The sequence below is a fragment of the Homarus americanus genome, unplaced genomic scaffold, assembly GCF_018991925.1.
Source record: "Homarus americanus isolate GMGI-L3 unplaced genomic scaffold, GMGI_Hamer_2.0 scaffold33176, whole genome shotgun sequence".
Lineage (NCBI taxonomy): Eukaryota > Metazoa > Arthropoda > Malacostraca > Decapoda > Nephropidae > Homarus > Homarus americanus.
The window spans coordinates 72,428-92,781 of record NW_024747148.1 but is presented as its reverse complement, the minus strand read 5'-3'; the positions used below and the strand labels follow the sequence as shown (position 1 = coordinate 92,781).

The window sequence follows — 20,354 nt, the reverse complement described above, 5'->3', positions numbered from 1 at the left end:
GTGGGTGTAGGTGTGTGTATGGTAGTGATGGGTGTGTGTGGGTGATGGGTGTGGTGGTGGGGTGATGGGTGTAGTGTGGGGTGATGGGTGTAGTGTGGAGTGATGGGTGTAGTGTGGGGTGATGGGTGTAGTGTGGGGTGATGGGTGTAGTGTGGGGTGATGGGTGTAGTGTGGAGTGATGGGTGTAGTGTGGGGTGATGGGTGTAGTGTGGGGTGATGGGTGTAGTGTGGGGTGATGGGTGTAGTGTGGAGTGATGGGTGTAGTTACCGAGAAACAGCACTACAAGGCAGCCTGGGCGGAGATAGAATCAATATGTCATCTCTCCATTCTAGTCAACCAAACCTAACCTAACCTAATCTAATTTAATCTAACCTAACCAAACTGAACCTAACCTAATCTAATGTAACCTAACCTAACCTAATCTAATTTAATCGAACCTAACCTAACCAAACCTCACGTGTCCGAACTTAAAGTTAGGGTTTAGGTTTAAGTAAGATTAGTTCAGGGAGATTAAAGAAAAACAATGGTATTTTGCCATGATAAAACCTTCCTGACGATGATGGTTTAATCTCTAAAGTAGGATGGTTTAGGATGTTAAACCACCATCCTTAAAGAGTTCAACCGTCATTCTCTGTGTAAAACTATAAACCATCGTTCTCCAAGGGTTAAACCTTCGTCGTCAAAAAGTTAAACCATCGTCCCCAAAGGGTTAAACCATCGTCCTAAAAGTGTTAAACCATCACACTCAAAGAGGTAACTCATCGTCCTCAAAGTGTTAAACCATCGTCCTCAAAGTGTAAACCATCATACTCAAATTGTTAAGCCACGGTCCTTAAAAAGTTAAACCATCGTCCCCAAAGGGTTAAACCATCATCCTAAAAGCGTTAAACCATCACACTCATAGAGGTAACTCATCGTCCTCAAAATGTTAAACCATCGTCCTCTAGTACTTAGGAAATTATGCTTTGAGGACGATGGTTTAAGCGATTAGCTCTTGAAGGATAATGATTTACGTTATAATCCTCAAAGAGTTAAACCATGGTTCCTAAAGAGTTAAACCATCGTCCTTAATGAGTTACACCATCGTCCTCAAAATGTTAAGCAATCGTCCTCAAAATGTTAAACCATCATCCTTAAAGAGTTAAACCATCGTCCTCAAAGAGTTAAACCATCGTTCTTAAAGAGTTAAACCATCGTCCTCAAAGAGTTAAACCATCGTCCTCAAAGAGTTAAACCATCGTCCTCAAAGAGTTAAACCATCGTTCTTAAAGAGTTAAACCATCGTTCTCAAAATGTTAGACCATCGCCCTCAAAGAGTTAAACCATCGTCCTCAAAGAGTTAAACCATCGTTCTTAAAGAGTTAAACCATCGTTCTCAAAATGTTAGACCATCGCCCTCAAAATGTTAAACCATCGTCCTTAAAGAGTTAAACCATCCTTCCTTAAAGAGTTAAACCATCGTCCTCAAAGAGTTAAACCATCGTCCTCAAAGAGTTAAACCATCGTCCTCAAAGAGTTAAACCATCGTTCTTAAAGAGTTAAACCATCGTTCTCAAAATGTTAGACCATCGCCCTCAAAGAGTTAAACCATCGTCCTCAAAGAGTTAAACCATCGTTCTTAAAGAGTTAAACCATCGTTCTCAAAATGTTAGACCATCGCCCTCAAAATGTTAAACCATCGTCCTTAAAGAGTTAAACCATCCTTCCTTAAAGAGTTAAACCATCCTTCCTTAAAGAGTTAAACCATCGTCCTCAAAGAGTTAAACCATCTTCCTCAAAGAGTTAATTAAACCATCGTCCTCGCAGTATAAACCTATCATCCTGGAAGAGTCAAGTCACAGTCAAGTTGGTCGTGATGGTGATGCCTCGCTGCTGTGCTTGCTGGCAGACCACAATCTGTCGCGTGTGTGTGTGTGTGTGTGTGTATCTGGTGGTTCAGGTGACGACACACAAGCACGAGTGTGTGTGTGTCTGTGTGTGTGAATATAACATTGTATGGCGGGTCGCAGTTCACCTCCCGAGGCTGGCGTCCGTCACGTCTGAATTGAAATGATATGTGAATATTGTGATTATCTGACACCCTCTGTGGCAGTCAATATCCTCTCTCTCTCTCTCTCTTTTAATTAAGTCCAAAAGCTGGTGAGTCGTGCCCTGGCAGCCTTGACTCCGCCTCTGATGAATTCTAGTTTATCACCGTGGGCCACGGAGACCAGCCACTTCATTTAGGGACGAGTATGTCAGCTGAAATGTCAAACATCGGCCACAAAACAATGTACTTTGTAACTCAATACACAGCTATTTGCATTCCAGAGTGCGACCGTGGCCAGTTGGTGGCTGCGGCGGGAAGCGGTGGTGACACGCGGGCACCGCCTCCCGGAGATGGTAAACCCGGGGACCTGTCCGACTCCGCCCACTCCGCGCTCTATTGGCGGACTACACTACTGTTAACAAATGAGCGCCGAGCGAGTAGCAGGGGCGGGGGAGCCGTGCACACCGCCACCAATGACCGCGCGGTCTCCAGTAAGGCCGGTGTGCAGCGCGAAGCTCCGCCCCACGTCACAGCTCCTCTCTCTACCTCACCGGGACTCCATTACTACCGCGAGAGGCGCGACAGCAACACGGTGAGCAGACTCTCGCAAGGACAGAAGCTGCTGCGCGTTGAGCATGACCACAGTAGTTACTGTTTAGTGAGTGTGGCGGTGAACTGCCGTGTAATTTGCAGTGGTGTAACGCAGTTGAGTGTGTGAGACACACAATGGTGCTCGGACTTGCAGCAAATGTTAGTGCTTCCTCAGGGAGCAGCGTAGGAGGCTCTGGCGGCCCTGTAGTACCCACTCCGATAGTGGCGCTACCCTCACTCTCCTTCACCGCCGCCCAGGTGGCCGCCGTCTGCGAAACTTTGGAAGAGAGTGGCGACATGGAGCGCCTTGGACGCTTCTTGTGGTCACTGCCGGTGGCTCACCCTCACCTTCACGACCTCAACAAGCACGAGGCGGTGCTACGAGCGCGGGCTCTTGTCTCCTTCCACGTGGGAAACTTCCGCGAGCTCTACGCTATCATGGAGTCACACAGATTTTCCAAACCTTCTCACGCGCGGCTGCAGGCGCTGTGGCTGGAGGCGCACTACCAAGAGGCAGAGCGTCTCCGCGGCCGCCCGCTTGGGCCCGTCGACAAGTACCGCGTCCGTAAGAAGTTCCCCTTCCCGAGGACCATCTGGGATGGCGAACAGAAGACCCACTGCTTCAAGGAACGCACAAGATCGCTGTTGAGAGAATGGTACCTGCAGGACCCTTACCCTAACCCCAGCAAGAAGAGGGAGTTGGCCTCGGCCACGGGTCTCACCCCCACACAGGTCGGCAACTGGTTCAAGAACCGTCGACAGCGTGACAGAGCAGCAGCCGCTAAGAACAGGTAAGCCAAGTTGTAAATTTGAAAGTAACTGCGGCGACCCGCCGGGTGTAGGGGCGAGAGTCCAGACCCAGCCGCGGGGAGGCGTCAGAGGGCAGCGCCATCCTGTCCGTTTCACTATAATCAGGCTCCTACGACCCTCAGGAGGTTCACCACAATTATGGACATCACCAAGAGTGTGACCAGCGGTAAATATTTGATCATAGCCGTAAAACAGCGGGTAAGGACAAGCGCCTTTATTGAAATGAGTAATTATCGGGTGTGGCCACAAATTAGACGTGCTGCAACACCGTGCTGAAGGAGCGTCTCATCGCTCATGGTTGTAACGAGACATAATGACTCGGGGCAGCCCAGTTAAAACTAACACGAGGGGCTGCGAGGCCCTTGATCAATACACTCCCCTAACACGAGAGATGACCCGGAAAATCCTCCTCACCCAACCCCGAGTTAATAACGGACGAGGTACGGTAATCCCTGTTAATGCTGCCCTACACAGTTGTGTGCACCTTCATGCCAAACACACGCTGATATTAAACATGAATATTAGCTGAATATTATTTTACACATCCCAATAATCCATTATAATTAAAAAAAATTAAATGGCGATATAGTTTCTGGTGATAACTTAACAGACAAACTGTGTAGAAGCACAAGTATAATAAATAAGACCCGTGTTCCCTTGTTACGGCTGTTGTCCCACCTCAGTCTCACACACTGCTCCGTCCCCTTCTGTAAGTACCTGAGTGTACCAACACCTCCTCATATGTATTTACACTTTTCAGAGTACATCCTTACCTTTACATTCTTCTTAGAGTACACCATTAAATCCCCCTGCGTATATGTACACTTGCAAGAGTACACCTTCATCACCAGCTCCCCTTATGTACAAGAGCGAAGCCTAAGTAACACACACACACACACACACACACACATCTCCGGGCCCCTCATTACGGGCCATATTGAATCGTTCAGCAAGAACAATAGCTGATTAGCGCTAAACACTCACCACCACCGCTTTTGTTCAACGCCCCGGCGCCAGAGAAACAACGCCGGCGGAGCGTTCATCAAGATCCCTGTCTGCGTTTCTGCGTTTATTCAGCCATCTTTTTTTTTATTTATTCTATTGCTCCTTATCCGATATTAATTATCCGGTCTACCAGTATGATGTGCGTGTGTGTATGGATGTATGTATGTGTGTATGTGTGTGTATGTATGTATGTATGTATGTGTGTGCATATACTAGCCATGTTTGAAGTATGAGCAAAGGATGAGCCCAATAGGTTATCTTTGAGCTCAGTCCTGATGGCTCCCAAGCGCTAATATGCTTACCAAACGACACACGATACTTGGCTCCTCAGCTCACTATACAGAGCTCACCAAACTTACTCTGCAGGGAAATGATCGCTAATCTCAGCCATATAAGCGTCATAAGCGGCGTGTACCAACGAGATTAATAATAGTGCGTCACAGTTGAGCTCAGAATATATCACTTAAGCTCGATCTCACTATGTCATTGATTAAACTGAGACTAACACCACCGATCACAAAGTATATTTCACTAAACTCATTCTCCAACTCACAGACAACACACTGAGCTCAATCTTGTCTCACACGGCACAGATACTAAGACCAGAAGCCATCGATGGACGCGGCCTGAGAGTATGAAATAAGAGAACTGCCTTACCCATATACTGTACACAAACCATACAATAATGAGACATCTACACCTTGCCGTCCCTATGCTTAAGTTAACAGGTGGCAAGAATTGTTATATACCTGTGATTATAACTAAAGACTCACCTGAGAGTTAGTTTACTGTTTATTTTTTGATGTGAATTAAGTTATTTATTTATTAATGTTATTCACTGTGTGTAATATAAATGATAATATTTATATTATATTATTATAATTATTGTTATTATTATTATTATTATTATTATTATTATTACCGTTAGAACTAATAGTAATAGTAATAAATCTACTAAAATAATAAACATAATAATATAGAAATAATAATAATTATAATATATTAATAATAACAATTATAATATTATAATAGTAATAATTATAATATAATGAGTGATAATAATAATAAAAATAATAATACCAGTAATGATATTGATTAAATTAATATTTTATTAGTAGTACTGTAGTAGTCGTATAAAAAATATTATCATTATTATTGTATCATCATGATGGCAACATAATTGTTAACAACACTTCATTAGTAGTATCATTATTACCAATATACCAAGACTCAGTATTTTCTTAAATAAAATTCAATAATATTTTTCGACATACAAAACCACATCCGTATATGACCTACAATTTCCGCTCTTCTCTAAAATAAATTATATGAACAATTATATATTATCGTTTGGTATAATCTTTGGCTACTGTGTACTAACGACCCTATAATTTATCGCTATTTTATATTCTTAAAAATAAACCAGGAAACACACTCTGGGAGGTTCTTACACGCACACTAATAATTAACATAATCACTTTATTATCTTGTTTAAGTGGTAGTTATAGTGTTATTACGTCTTGGTATTTGTGTGTTATTGATGGTCGGGTTATAGTAGATATCTTTATCATTTGTCTGTCGTTATGTCGTCGAGGTGTGTGTGTGTGATTCCATCGATAAATCGTTGTCTAGAAGTCTCTTATTTCATCTCCAACTTTTTTTCATATTTTGGTGACGAGAAAAAAATATTCTCTATTTAATTGAGTATAAATTAATCATTTTTTTATATAATATTAACTTTAGTGAAGAAAGACATAGATAGATAAAAAAATAATTGTTTTCTATATATTTACTAATATTCATCGCTCGTTCACGTAGTTTCTAAACATCTAAGTAAAACACACACACACACACACACACACACACACACACACACACACACACAGCAAGATGCGGACGAAACACTCCCTCACGCTGTCCGCCATCCGACCAACCGACCGACCGACCGACCGACCACACTCCAAGCGTTTAACTGGTAACCGGCCGCCCATCAATAACCGGATAAGTGAATAAATAACCAGCCTTAACGACGCGCGGTGTGATGGCGGAGCGATGGAGGCGTTATGTTATTGATGGTTTGAGTTATTGCGGGGAAAACTACGTTATTTAGTGTGAGTTATTGCAAGGAAAATTCTGTTATTTAGTGTGTTATTGCAAGGAAAATTTCGCTATTTAGTGTGATTTATGGCAGAGAAAACCACGTTACTTAGTGCGAGTTATTGCAGGGAAACCACTTTTGGCATCCTTCGTTATTGCAAGGGAATCCCCGTTATTTACACCCTTAGGTTTATCTAAGAGTTCTTCCTGGTTAGGTTAGGCTGGGACTTGAACCCATTAAGAGTGAGACCCATTAAGACTGGGCCCATTAGGACAACCCATTGAAACTGAAACCCGTTAGGACTCAAACCCACTCGGACCCATTAGGACTCAAACCCATTAGGACTAGGGCCCATTAGCACTGGGACCCATAAGGACTGAAACCCATTAGCACTGGGACCCATTAGAACTAGGACCCATTAGCACTGGGGCCCATTAGCACTGGGGCCCATTAGCAATAGGACCCATTAGCACTGGGACCCATTAGCACTGGGGCCCATTAGCACTGGGGCCCATTAGCAATAGGACCCATTAGCACTGGGGCCCATTGGGACTGAAACCCATTAGCACTAGGACCCATTAGCACTAGGACCCATTAGCACTAGGACCCATTAGGAATAGGACCCATTAGAATTCTGGACTTCCATTACAAGATTTAAGACTGAGGCAACGTTATATTTTCGCCGCAATTATAATAGTTAGGTTGAGGGTTTATATCTAAGGGTTTATTTTTAGGAAGCTTATCTAAAGGGGTTTATATTTTAGGTTTATTAAAGAGGTTTATTTCTGTGGGTTAACTTAGGGGGTCCATTTCGAAGCTAATTTCAGGAGATTTAACTAAGAATCTGTTTTATTTTGGTTTAACTACAGGTTTATACGATGGTTTAAGGGATATTACTTTATACTGATTGAAATAATTGACTTTAGGAACCATTATTAAACGGTTTTAATCTCACTCAACCGGATCTCCAACCTTCTCTTATTGGGGAAACCTTAAAATTCTCACCGATAGAAAACAGTCACGTGATTGTGGTAGGATATCTTTAAGGGCTTCGAGGGGACCTAAAAATATCCCCTGAGAAGAGTTTTGATTTTAAGGTGAAAGTTTAGGGTCAAGTGGTTTTTTTTTAAAGTATATCTCAGGCTGTAAATGGAGAACTGACCTATATACGATACCTTAATCCTGTAATGGGTGGAGAATAATCCTGTATTTTATGATATTTTAGGAATGTAATGGAGGTGTATTATGGTATACTGTATGTATATATATGACTGTAACGGAGGAATACAGTATACACACACACACACGCACACACACACACACACACACACGCACACATTACACAGTATAATAAATACAGTATTCTGAATTAACCTGATAATACAGAATATAACCCAAACTTAACTGTACTTACTGTAATATTTTACGATAAATTAATTGGTTGAAATACAATACAGACTTGTTGATTGGTTAACTGATGGCCGCTGATTGGTCAATTCATGGCAGAAAGCCGTTGATTGGACAAGTGATAGTAGAAGGTAGCTGATTGGTCAACTCATAGTATAGAAGGCCACTGATTGGTCAACTGATGATAGAAGGCCGCTAATTGGTCAACTCATGGTATAAGGACAGCTAATTGGTCAACTCATGGTATAAGGACAGCTAATTGGTTACCTCAAGTCAATTTCCGACGGACCGCACCAATCAGATCCCCTAAACCGCAAAATAAATATGACACTGACCGCTGCTACCCGATCGACCCAATCACAGCTAATCCGTACCACTTAAGTAAACAGATTAACACTCCAATCAGACTTTAAGTAAACAGATTAAAACTCCAATCAGACTTTAAGTAAACAGATTAACACTCCAATCAGACTTAAGTAACTTAGAAAAATAAAATAGAGGCGAAAATAAAATAAATATATTGTATGTAACCCGTAAATAAACGGCATTTTAACGAGTTTAGTTCAGGATGTTGTATATTGTATTATTTTGTGAGCTGTTGTATTGTGGGTATTGTAGGAAATATACAATTAAGTTATGTATTGTATTTTTAGATGGATATTTTAGGGTATTGTATAATGTATGCAGTGGAGGTGTATATATTGTATGATTTGGGATATTTATTGTATTTTAAGTCTAAGGTATTGTAGGAAATATTGTCCGTGAGTTATTAATTGTATTTTTAGTCAAGGTATTGTAGATGTTTATAAAATATCAATATATACAGTGATTTAATATAGCATAGATGTTTATAGTGGTTTAATATAGCATAGATGTTTATAGTGGTTTAATATAGCATAGATGTTTATAGTGGTTTAATATAGCATAGATGTTTATAGTGGTTTAATATAGCATAGATGTTTATAGTGGTTTAATATAGCATAGATGTTTATAGTGGTTTAATATAGCATAGATGTTTATAGTGGTTTAATATAGCATAGATGTTTATAGTGGTTTATATAGCATAGATGTTTATAGTGGTTTAATATAGCATAGATGTTTATAGTGGTTTAATATAGCATAGTGGTTTAATATAGCATAGATGTTTATAGTAGATGTTTATAAAATAGTAGGGAGCATAAAGAGGGGAGGGAATTGTAGCTAAATTACCCTATTAGAGGTACCCAAACGACCACTGTGGATAGTTAGTATTACGATGGTTCAACTTTTCTGTAGTTCGATTATATTATTATTATTAAAACAGGAAAATACTGAAAAATTAAAAAATTATTATTATTATTATTACAATATAATTATTATTATTATTATTACCTTCGTATTTAAATTAATTATATAATATTTTAAAAGCGATACAATACTACAACATAAAATGCCATGATACAAAAGTGTTCAATTATTTCTTGTTAAAAATACAAGAGCCGGAAGGGCGTGTGAACGATGACAAAATCTATGATAATCTTGATAATGTTATAGCGTTATGGGCTTAATAATTAATTAATCAGGTATTTCTATTTAATTCTTTAGTTATATTACGTGGGGATATTTGTGTCAATGTTGTAATTATTAGTTATTATTTTATTATTGTTTTTATTGTTTTTAAAATAATATTATCACGGTATTATTATTATTATTATTATTATTATTATTATTATTATTATTATTGATAACAGATACAGCCAAGAGTACAATATAACACAATATACAAATATATAATAAATGTCCATGAAAAATATAACGCAATCTATCTACTATATGATGCACGTCCATATAATAACAGAACAAGAGTGACCGTAATGGCTGGTTGAGTGAATGGGCTATAACGAAAGTAACGAAATAGTGACGTAACGAATTGCTTCCAGGAACAGAGGTAGTTATTAATAAACAAGAGCGGAGTGTAAACTAGCTGTATAAGTCATATAGAACTGAATGTGTAGTGGCAGTAATGTGTTTATGGTGTGAGTATATATATTAAATGGTGATATAGTGGACTTATAGTGACGTATTGTAAATATGATTACTTTAATACGCATAGGAGTTGAAGTCCTGGTGGTCTGTGTGTGTGACTCCCTCGTTCGCTATACAATATAAACGAAGTTACAGAGGATTACAGCCAAATACAGTCACACTAATACTTATTTACATCAAACGCTGTTACAGGAAAATACAGATTATACAGTTTAATACACAGTGCACGACACCGGTAACATTATATATACGCTACAGCACATACAGTAAATACAGCCGTAGCTAAATACAATAACAGTGTTTGGTAATATAGTTGTAGACAATACATAATACATATACTGTATTTTTCTCTGATATTTAACGGGAAGTGACGTTAAATCCCTTCCCTCCCTTCCCTTCCCTTCCTCTTTCTCCCCTTCTCTTCCTCTCCCTCCCCTTCCCTTCCTCTCCCTCCCCCCCCATCCCATCCTAGTGAGGGGAGGAAAAAGAGGTGATACTAAACGCCCCTCACCCCTTCCTATAGTGAGGTGAGGGGAAGAAAGAAGAAGGGTGATACTGGACGCCCCTTATCCCCTTACTCCCCCTCTCTTCATTCCATTTCTCACCCCTACCTCATCTCCCCTCGTTCGTCCCCTCGTGGCACCAGGAGCTGAGTAACGTAAATTATAACCAATATAGTGTTTGTTATTGTTCACCGCTATCATAACGCTGTGAAGTGCCGTAACAACATGACGCACGCACTCATACATACATACAGTTCTGTGTATATTATAATTCACAGTCTCTCCTTATATGCTATCTTGTCTTCCTTCCTCTCTCTCTCTCTCTCTCTCTCTCTCTCTCTCTTATTCCTCGTCACCTCTCCTTCATCCCCCTCTAGGGTAAAACAAGAGAGTGAGGGAAAAATGTAAAAAAAAAAAAAAAATCTGGCACTATGGATATAAATGTTATTTTTCACAGGCTGGTGTATAAGGCCGTTTATAGTCAATCAAATATCTCTCGGGGGAGGTCAACGGTGAAGTACTTTTTTTTTGCCAAACACAAACAAAACATTTAGCCATTATTTGGGGTTTTAACAAGACGTAGAGAAACATTAATAAATAACAATAACGCTGTGATTAGAATGTCGTGTTTTACTACTACTACTATTACTACTACTACTACTACTACTACTACTACTACTACTACTACTACTCTAATAATAATAATAATACACACAACACCAACTCCCTTTTACATAACACACACACACACACACACACACACACACACACACACAACAATTCCCACCATGATTTATATAACACTAGTACATGCAGGCGTGTCTACCAATACATTTACGGTAATGTGAGATATACCTGTGTGAAGAGATCAGTACCTGTGTTTAATACCTGGAGTCATTAGGTATATAGTGAGAGGAACATTGACCTTAATACCGAGTAAGTTAGTAATTAAAGACTTTGCCTGTACGACGTTAATATACCTGTGTATGTGTGTTATTATTATTATTATTATTCCCGTTTCTACTATTCCCATATTTATTCATCTTTCTATTAAATTACCCTTCGTTTTATCCTTCTCTACACTGCGTGGTTTGTAGTGTAATATATAGAGTGGTTCAGAAGTAAAAAAAAAAATGTTATCACCGTTGTATAAGAACAAAACACCAGACTTTAATAACAATTTATTAGAAGATAGATAATGCGCTATTACACACACCTAACCCGCTCAACCTGCACTGTTCACACACACACACACACACACACACACACACACACACACAACGATTTATATAACAGTATTGCCAATAATGAGAAACAATACGCGGCGATAATAGAATTGGTAATATTGTTTTGAATCACCCTGTATATTGAGGGGGGGGTGAAACGAGAGAGGGGAGAGGGGGGGTGGAATTTTTGGATCACCTGAAGATTAGACACCCTGGCTTATTTCATCGGCTGATTAAACTTTATCCTGACGCTTACTTGGGGAAGGGGGAGGGGAGGAGAGGGGGGGGGGTTAAGGGGGGAAGGGTAGGGAGGGGAGGCAGTTAAGTTACGTTATATTAGGTTAGGTTTAGTTAAATTATGTTAGGTCCGGTTACATTATGTTATAGGTTACATCGGGTTAGGTTAGGTTAAATTAAGTTAAGCTTGGTTAAATTAGGTAAGGTTAGATTATATTACGTTAAGTTATATCGGACTAAGTTAGGTTAGGTTATATTAGGTTAGGTTAAGTTATATTAGACTAATTTAAGTTAGAATAGATTAGCTTAGTTTAGCGTTAATCATAAGGTAAAAGAAATTAGTGGCTAATCTTCAAGTGATTCAAAATGTCTTACGATTCTTTATACAACTGGTAGAGAAAAATTCTACACTCACTCCATATAATATTACCCCATTGATCTTAAGTCTTATATTATCTTACGCTATATTAAACTTATCTTACAAGTTAAAGTAGAATCTCAGTGCAGTGTCGGTGCCATAATGGACGAGTGAGTCAAAATTATGAATACAATTTTAAACTTACGACTTTTATGTTAATCTTATTTTGCGTCGTAGCCTCAGGAACTCAACTAGTTAGGGGGAAAAAAATTCTTACTTACGATCTTATGTGAATTTATCTTTGTATCGTGGCTTAAGTAACTCAGGTAAGTGTGTCTCAGGTAAGTGTGTCCTCTATACATTTCAAGATACGAGGGAAAAAAATATTATCGTAAGGGACTTGGTAAATTTAGCTCCATGTTATACTGATCATCGCTGGAGTAAGATAGTTAAAATAATTACTTTATACTGATTTGGCGATGACAGACAGACATTCGCCGATTATACTCCAGTAGAATTGGCGATGGAAGATAAATATTTGGCGATTACTAAAGCAGATACGACTGGTAGATACAGATTTGGCGAATCGCTGAACTATCGATGGAAGACGGATATTTGGCGATGATCAACACACACACACACACACACACACTTGGCGATGACAGATAAACATTTGGCGGTTATACTACATTATAATTGGCGATGGCAGACAATTTGGCGGTTATACTACAGTAGTTGTGTTTGGCGGTTATCTAGGTAGAATTGGCGATGGCAGACAAATATTTGGCGTTTATACTACAGTAGAATTGACGATGGCAGACATTATCGGTTATCTACAGTAGATCGTGGAGAAAATTTGCGGTATTACGATGACGATGGAGACAAACTTGGCGACATGCGGACACAAAATGGCGATGGCAGACGCAGCAGAGATTTCGACGGTTGGTTAGCGGCGTGTGGACGACTGCCGGCGGATTTATTTCTCTCTTATCATCATCGTCATTATTATTATCATTATTATCATCATCATTATTAGTAGTATTAATATCAACGTCATTATTATTATTATCATCTTCGTCATTACCATCATTAATTAATCGTCATCATCATCATCATCATTAAATCATCATCGTCGTCCTCACTATTATTATCATCATTATTAATCGTCACATCATCGTCATTATTATCATCATTATTATTAATCGTCATCACCGTCGTCATTATTATCATCATCATCATCATCATCATCGCACAATGCATCTTCATCATTTAATCACAATTTCACCATAAGAATCAATATACCTGTACCGTATATTTAATAAGAATCAATATACCTGTACCGTATATTTAATAAGAATCAATATACCTGTACCGTATATTTAATAAGAATCAATATACCTGTACCGTATATTAATAAGAATCAATATACCTGTACCGTATATTAATAAGAATCAATATACCTGTACCGTATATTTAATAAGAATCAATATACCTGTACCGTATATTAATAAGAATCAATATACCTGTACCGTATATTTAATAAGAATCAATACACCTGTACCGTATATTTAATAAGAATCAATATACCTGTACCGTATATTAATAAGAATCAATATACCTGTACCGTATATTAATAAGAATCAATATACCTGTACCGTATATTAATAAGAATCAATACACCTGTACCGTATATTAATAAGAATCAATATACCTGTACCGTATATTAATAAGAATCAATATACCTGTACCGTATATTAATAAGAATCAATATACCTGTACCGTATATTTAATAAGAATCAATATACCTGTACCGTATATTTAATAAGAATCAATATACCTGTACCGTATATTAATAAGAATCAATACACCTGTACCGTATATTAATAAGAATCAATATACCTGTACCGTATATTTAATAAGAATCAATATACCTGTACCTTATATTTAATAAGAATCAATATACCTGTACCGTATATTAATAAGAATTGATTTATATATATACACCGTGTACTTAAAACATATACCGATACTCTAAATTCTATATAAAGCTACCGATTCTATTCACAAATACCGTACAGACTATATCAGCTACTCCCCGTGTACACTATACGGCCCCCTGCAGCCTGTCACCCCGCTCCCCCTTCAGTAGTGGTTGGTGGTGACAAAGGGGGCCGTTGTTTCCAGAGTGCAGGCAGGCGTCTCGTTGTGTGTCTCTGTGTCAGTGATAAGAGATAATGTGTTGGTCTTCAGGAGTATTATGTTTGTGGCTTGATAGCGACTCTCTCATCTCCCCTACAAACTTTTACTCTCCATCCCCACCCCCACCCCCCACCCCCCACCCCACTCCCCTGTCGCCCAAATTTCAGAGGGCCAAAATTTTGAGGAATCAGATTTTTGGGAAACACGGATTTTGATATGGTATTAATTTTGGGTGGACTGTACACAAACTGTATAGGATCTAATTTAACAGAAACTAATAATTTAGTGGACGTATATTTACAGAGCCTAAATTTGCATCACTAAAATGTGGAGAAGCAAATGATTTTGACTGTCAGATTTACTGAACGCGCGTAATAATTTAGACTTAATAGATTTACAGAACTGCAATTTAGAGAACATGATATTACAGGACTTAAATTCAGGTGTGTGTGTGTGAGTGTGTGTGTGTGTGTGTGTGTGTGCGGCCCCGACACACACACACACCATCAACGCCTGCGTCAAGTGTGGCCACAACACAACTAGAACCAACACTACTGGACAACCCACAAGTTCTAATTGCTGAAACTGACCAGCCAATCACGAGTTACATTCATGAATAACATGACAAACAGTTGTTACACAAACAGTCCACCAACGTTTATTCCCACACAAGCCGCTCTCACTCCCCGGCCTTACTGTCCGCTTTGTACTCTTATTAATTAAAAGATCTCTAGAATTAAACCCGTCTTTAAAAAAAAAAGCACTGGAATACTGAACTGTACTGGACACCCATGTTGAAAACGTTAGTAACTGTGAGAGATATTGAAACTCAAATACAAAATCCCCAGCCACTCAGCATCTGACCCGAAATCCGCCGGACCAATCATCGCCGCCGCCGTTGTACTGAGGCAGCCACTCAGCGTGTTTGTTTACTGTACATCATCCACCAATACCAGCAGCAGCAGCCGTCGCCACCATGGAGGGGTAAGGGGCCGCTGACACACTCCTAACACTGGGGTATAATGAATCGATTTTTGGAATACTGTTACAAGACTACGGCAAGTGAGGGTTAACTGAGCGCCAACCTGAGACACTCAACACACACGCACACACTCTCACACACACACACACACACACACTCAACACACCTCGCCACCACACACTCACTCAACACACCTCACCACCACACACACACACACACACACTCACACACCTGCCACCACACACTCACCAACACACCTCACCACCACGCACACACACATACACACACCTCGCCACCACACACACACTCAACACACCTCGCCACCACACACTCACTCCAACACCTCGCCACCACGCACACTCACTCACTCAACACCACACACATACACACACCTCGCCACCACACACTCACTCACACTAATTACTGTATCTACAGAATCAAAAGTTAAATCAGGTTTACACTTAGTTTACGACGGCCATAGAATCTTGACTTGCTATAGCTACAGGAGGCAGGCAGGCAGGTGGCAGTAGCAGGAACAGTAGCCCTCATATACTCCCTGCTACTGCTACTACTGCAGGAGGAGGATGTTAAAGGGTATTAAGTTATATATATTTACGGTGAGGTGATGACTCAAGTGTTGACCAGGGCAAGGCAAGGCTCCCTCATGACCCTAATTCCGCGCGCTACCATATTTACCTTCTAAAAAGATGAATACTTTTTTTTTACACACTATATGACCTCTGTATGTATGTATGTATGAATATAAATATGTATGTATGTATATAATTAGATATGCTAGTTAGTATGTATTTTCTATATATGTAATCAAGACTAATTACCAGCAGTACCTTAAGAAAGAATAAATGCTAATAAACCACATTGTCTAATTAATTACTCACACAAGATTAGGTGCAGCTTTGTACTATATATATAATTAAATTTACTCACCTCACAAAATGTATTAGAGGTTGGGGTGAGGTGTTGTTGTTGTGGTTGTGGTTGTTGCTGTGGTTGTGGTTGATGTTGTGGTTGTTGTTGTGGTTGTAGGTGTAGTTATGGTTGTAGTTATAGTGATAGTTGTGGTTGTAGTTGTGGTTGTAGTTGTTGTTGTGGTTGTAGGTGTAGTTATGGTTATAGTGATAGTTGTAGTGATAGTTGTAGTTATAGTTGTAGTTGTATCATCATAATGTTATTCCGGTCCGTCCAAGTAATAACAACAACAACAACATTAGGACCTGCACTGATTAATGAACGGTCATGGTTGTAATTACCAGAGACACCAACGAGGGGACGGAAAAATTATAGTGAGAAAAAACATATTATACATAACACAGACATACAGACATACAGACACACAGACATACAGACACACAGACATACAGACATACAGACATACAGACACACAGACATACAGACATACAGACACACAGACATACAGACACACAGACACACAGACATACAGACATACAGACACACAGACATACAGACACACAGACATACAGACATACAGACATACAGACATACAGACACACAGACATACAGACACACAGACACACAGACATACAGACACACAGACATACAGACATACAGACACACAGACATACAGACACACAGACATACAGACATACAGACATGCAGACACACAGACATACAGACACACAGACACACAGACATACATAACACAGACATACAGACACATACAGACACACAGACATACAGACATACAGACACATAGACATACAGACATACAGACACACAGACACACAGACATACAGACATACAGACATACAGACACACAGACATACAGACACACAGACATACAGACACATAGACATACAGACATACAGATATACAGACACAGACACACAGACATAGACACATAGACATACAAACACACAGACATAGACACAGCCATACAGACACATAGACATACAGACATACAGATATACAGACAGACATACAGACAGATATACAGACACATAGACATACAGACATACAGACGCATAGACATACAGACATACATACAGACTGACAGACATACAGACATTTGTATTATATCTCGGGGAGGAGGAGGTGATGATAATATTATTTGTTGTATTATTGTTGTGTATAAGAGAGACAGACATACAGGCAGACAGAGAAACGAACAGACACAGACAGAAAGCGGACAAGTAGACAGAGATACAGACAGACAGACAGACGGAAAGTGACAAATACAGAACGAGAGAAAAAGAGAGGGAGAAAGAGGAGAGGTAATTAAAATGCGAGACAGAGAGGAACACAGAGAGAGAGAGAGAGAGAGAGACAGAGAGAGAGGATGTCCGCCAGCACAGAGTTAGCGAACAAGACTTTGTGCTGGCAAGTGAGCACCAGCATCAGTATGTGTGTGTGGTCACCTGCCTTGTTCATAGACGACGTCGCACATGCAAACTTTGTTATTTTTTTTAACATCAGGATTCATTTATCTGTTGCTAAGAGGGAGGAGATTTGGGAAGAGGGGAAAGGGGGTGGGGAAAGGGGAAAAGGCAAGGGAAAAACTGCTACTACAGGTTTCCTGCTATAGAATCACAGATGGAAAGGTAGTGATGTCATTCTATCGTCTCATATCACAGGTATATTTTAATTTAACGTTAAATTAGTTTACCTGGAGTGACAATAGATGATGGAATTAGTCACCTGTTTTAGGGCGTTTTATTTAATCCATTCCTACTATGTTGTGAAGAGTTTGGGTAGTGGAGGAGAAGGAGGAAGAGCAGGAGGAGGAGGAGGATGGGGAGGTGGTGAAGGAGAAGGAGGAGGAAGAGCAGGAGGAGGAGGAGGAAGAGGAGAAGGAGGAGGAGGAAGAGCAGGAGGAGGAGGAGGATGGGGAGGTGGTGAAGGAGAAGGAGGAGCAGGAGGTGAACAGTTTTTAACGAAAAGATAATGAATGAATACCTATCTCCTCCTCCCTCCTCCTCATCCTTCTCTTCCTCCTCATCCTCCAACTCCCCCTCTCATCCTCCTCTTCATCCTCCTCCTCCTCCTCACTTCCGGTTCTTCAGTGGACGATGCAGGACAGAGGATAACAATGAAATTCAAATAGAGTAATAAAGACTGGTTAGAAACACTCTCTCTCTCTCTCTCTCTCTCTCTCTCTCTCTCTCTCACACACACATATACACATCCATATATATTTCCACTCCCCGACATACATACATACACGAACGGTCTCCAAGGTACACACAAAAGCTCTTCCTAAACACACACACACACGCACACATACACACACGCACACACACACACACACACACACAGTAAACTCCCATTAATAAAAAATAATTCTCCCAACCTGCCACAGCCGAGACCCAGAGACTAAAGCCCGTATATATTTACCTTCATTCTCTCTCTCTCTCTGTTTCTCTCACTTTCTCTGTTTATCTCTCTCTCTCTTTGTCTCTACCCCCCTCTCTCTCTCAACCCATTCATTTATCTTTCTCTACTCTCTCTCTCTCTCAACCCATCTCTCTCTCTCTACTCTCTCTCTCTAGCAATAATTTTCAGCCTCACGTAAAGGTAGATGAGAGTTTTCACGGTGATGGAGAGCATTTTTTTTTTTTTTGCCGACTCCAAATGGCATTTAACAAGCCAACCCCGTCATAGCCCCGAGCCATCATCTTTTCAGGGCTCGCTTTTTTAAAATTGCCACAATAATGTAATAGAACGCTTTTATTTCTTGGCTGGTCGGAGCGGCGGGGACCTAACTCATCAAATCTGGGGGATGATGTCGAGTGTTTTTCTCTAGTTTTTTTTATGTAGGTTTTTTTTTTTATATACAACACACACACATATATGCATACACACAGATATATACATATACGTACATACATATATATACATACATACACAGAGATAGATATACTGTACATGGTGGCGTTTTGTCATTTCACCATTGGGATTTTTATTTAACGTTTTCTATATATTGCATCTCTCTCTTCTCCTCTCCTCTCTCTCCCTGTCTCCCTACTACTACTACTTTTATTACCTCCCTCTCTACCTCCCTCTCCTCTCTCTCTCCCTGTCTCCCTACTACTGCTGCTACTTTTATTACCTCCCTCTCTACCTCCCTCTCCTCTCTCTCTCCCGTCTCCTACTATCACTACTTTTTATTACCTCCTCTCACCTCCCTCTCCTCTCTCTCCGTGTCTCCCTACTACTGCTACTTTTATTACTCCCCCACCTCCCTCCTCCTCTCTCTCTCCGTGTTCCCTACTACTACTTCACTTTATTACCTCCCCCACCTCCCTCTCTCTCTCTCCGTGTTCCTCATCATCATTACTTTTATTACTCCCCTTCACTCTCTCCTCTCTTCCGTCTCCCTACTACTACTACTACTAATACTAATATTTTATTACTCCCTCACTTCCTCTCCTTCTCTCTCGTTTTTTCTACACGGTGACTATGTATCCGATTTGTATTTTTTTTTTGAGGGGGAGAGTCTGAGAGGGGTGAGGGGGAGGAGGTCTGAGAGGGGTGAGCGGGGGAGGAGGTCTGAGAGGTGAGGGGGGGGGCGGGGTACGTTTATACGATTGATGCATTTGTTTGTTTGTTTTTTTTCTGCTTGTTTGTTTTCTCGTATAGGTAGTTGGAATGGGACAAATTAATCTACGAGTGATGATTGTGTGGAAGGAAATAAATCTATTCACTGACGCACTAGTTAAAAGCACACACCTATATATATATATAATCAAATATATATATATGCCGATTTATATATACAAACCTATTTATATATACAACCCGATTTTATATGCACCTTTTTATATACCGATAGATATAATAACCGATTTATATATATATACTGCACTGTACTGTACCTCACAGACTGACAAAGACACGGTCGGGAC

At 39.9% G+C, this 20,354-nt stretch overlaps 1 protein-coding gene across 1 annotated transcript in view; it reads left to right on the top strand.

Annotated features, from left to right (window-relative positions):
* The first annotated feature begins 2,546 nt into the window (after positions 1–2,546).
* LOC121879483 (homeobox protein SIX3-like) overlaps positions 2,547–20,354 on the top strand; it is a 33,611-nt gene continuing 15,803 nt past the window's right edge. The window contains exon 1 of the mRNA XM_042386130.1: positions 2,547–3,412. Within this exon, the coding sequence (XP_042242064.1) occupies positions 2,757–3,412 (656 nt within the window). The 5' untranslated portion in view covers positions 2,547–2,756. The remainder of the gene's footprint in view (positions 3,413–20,354) is intronic.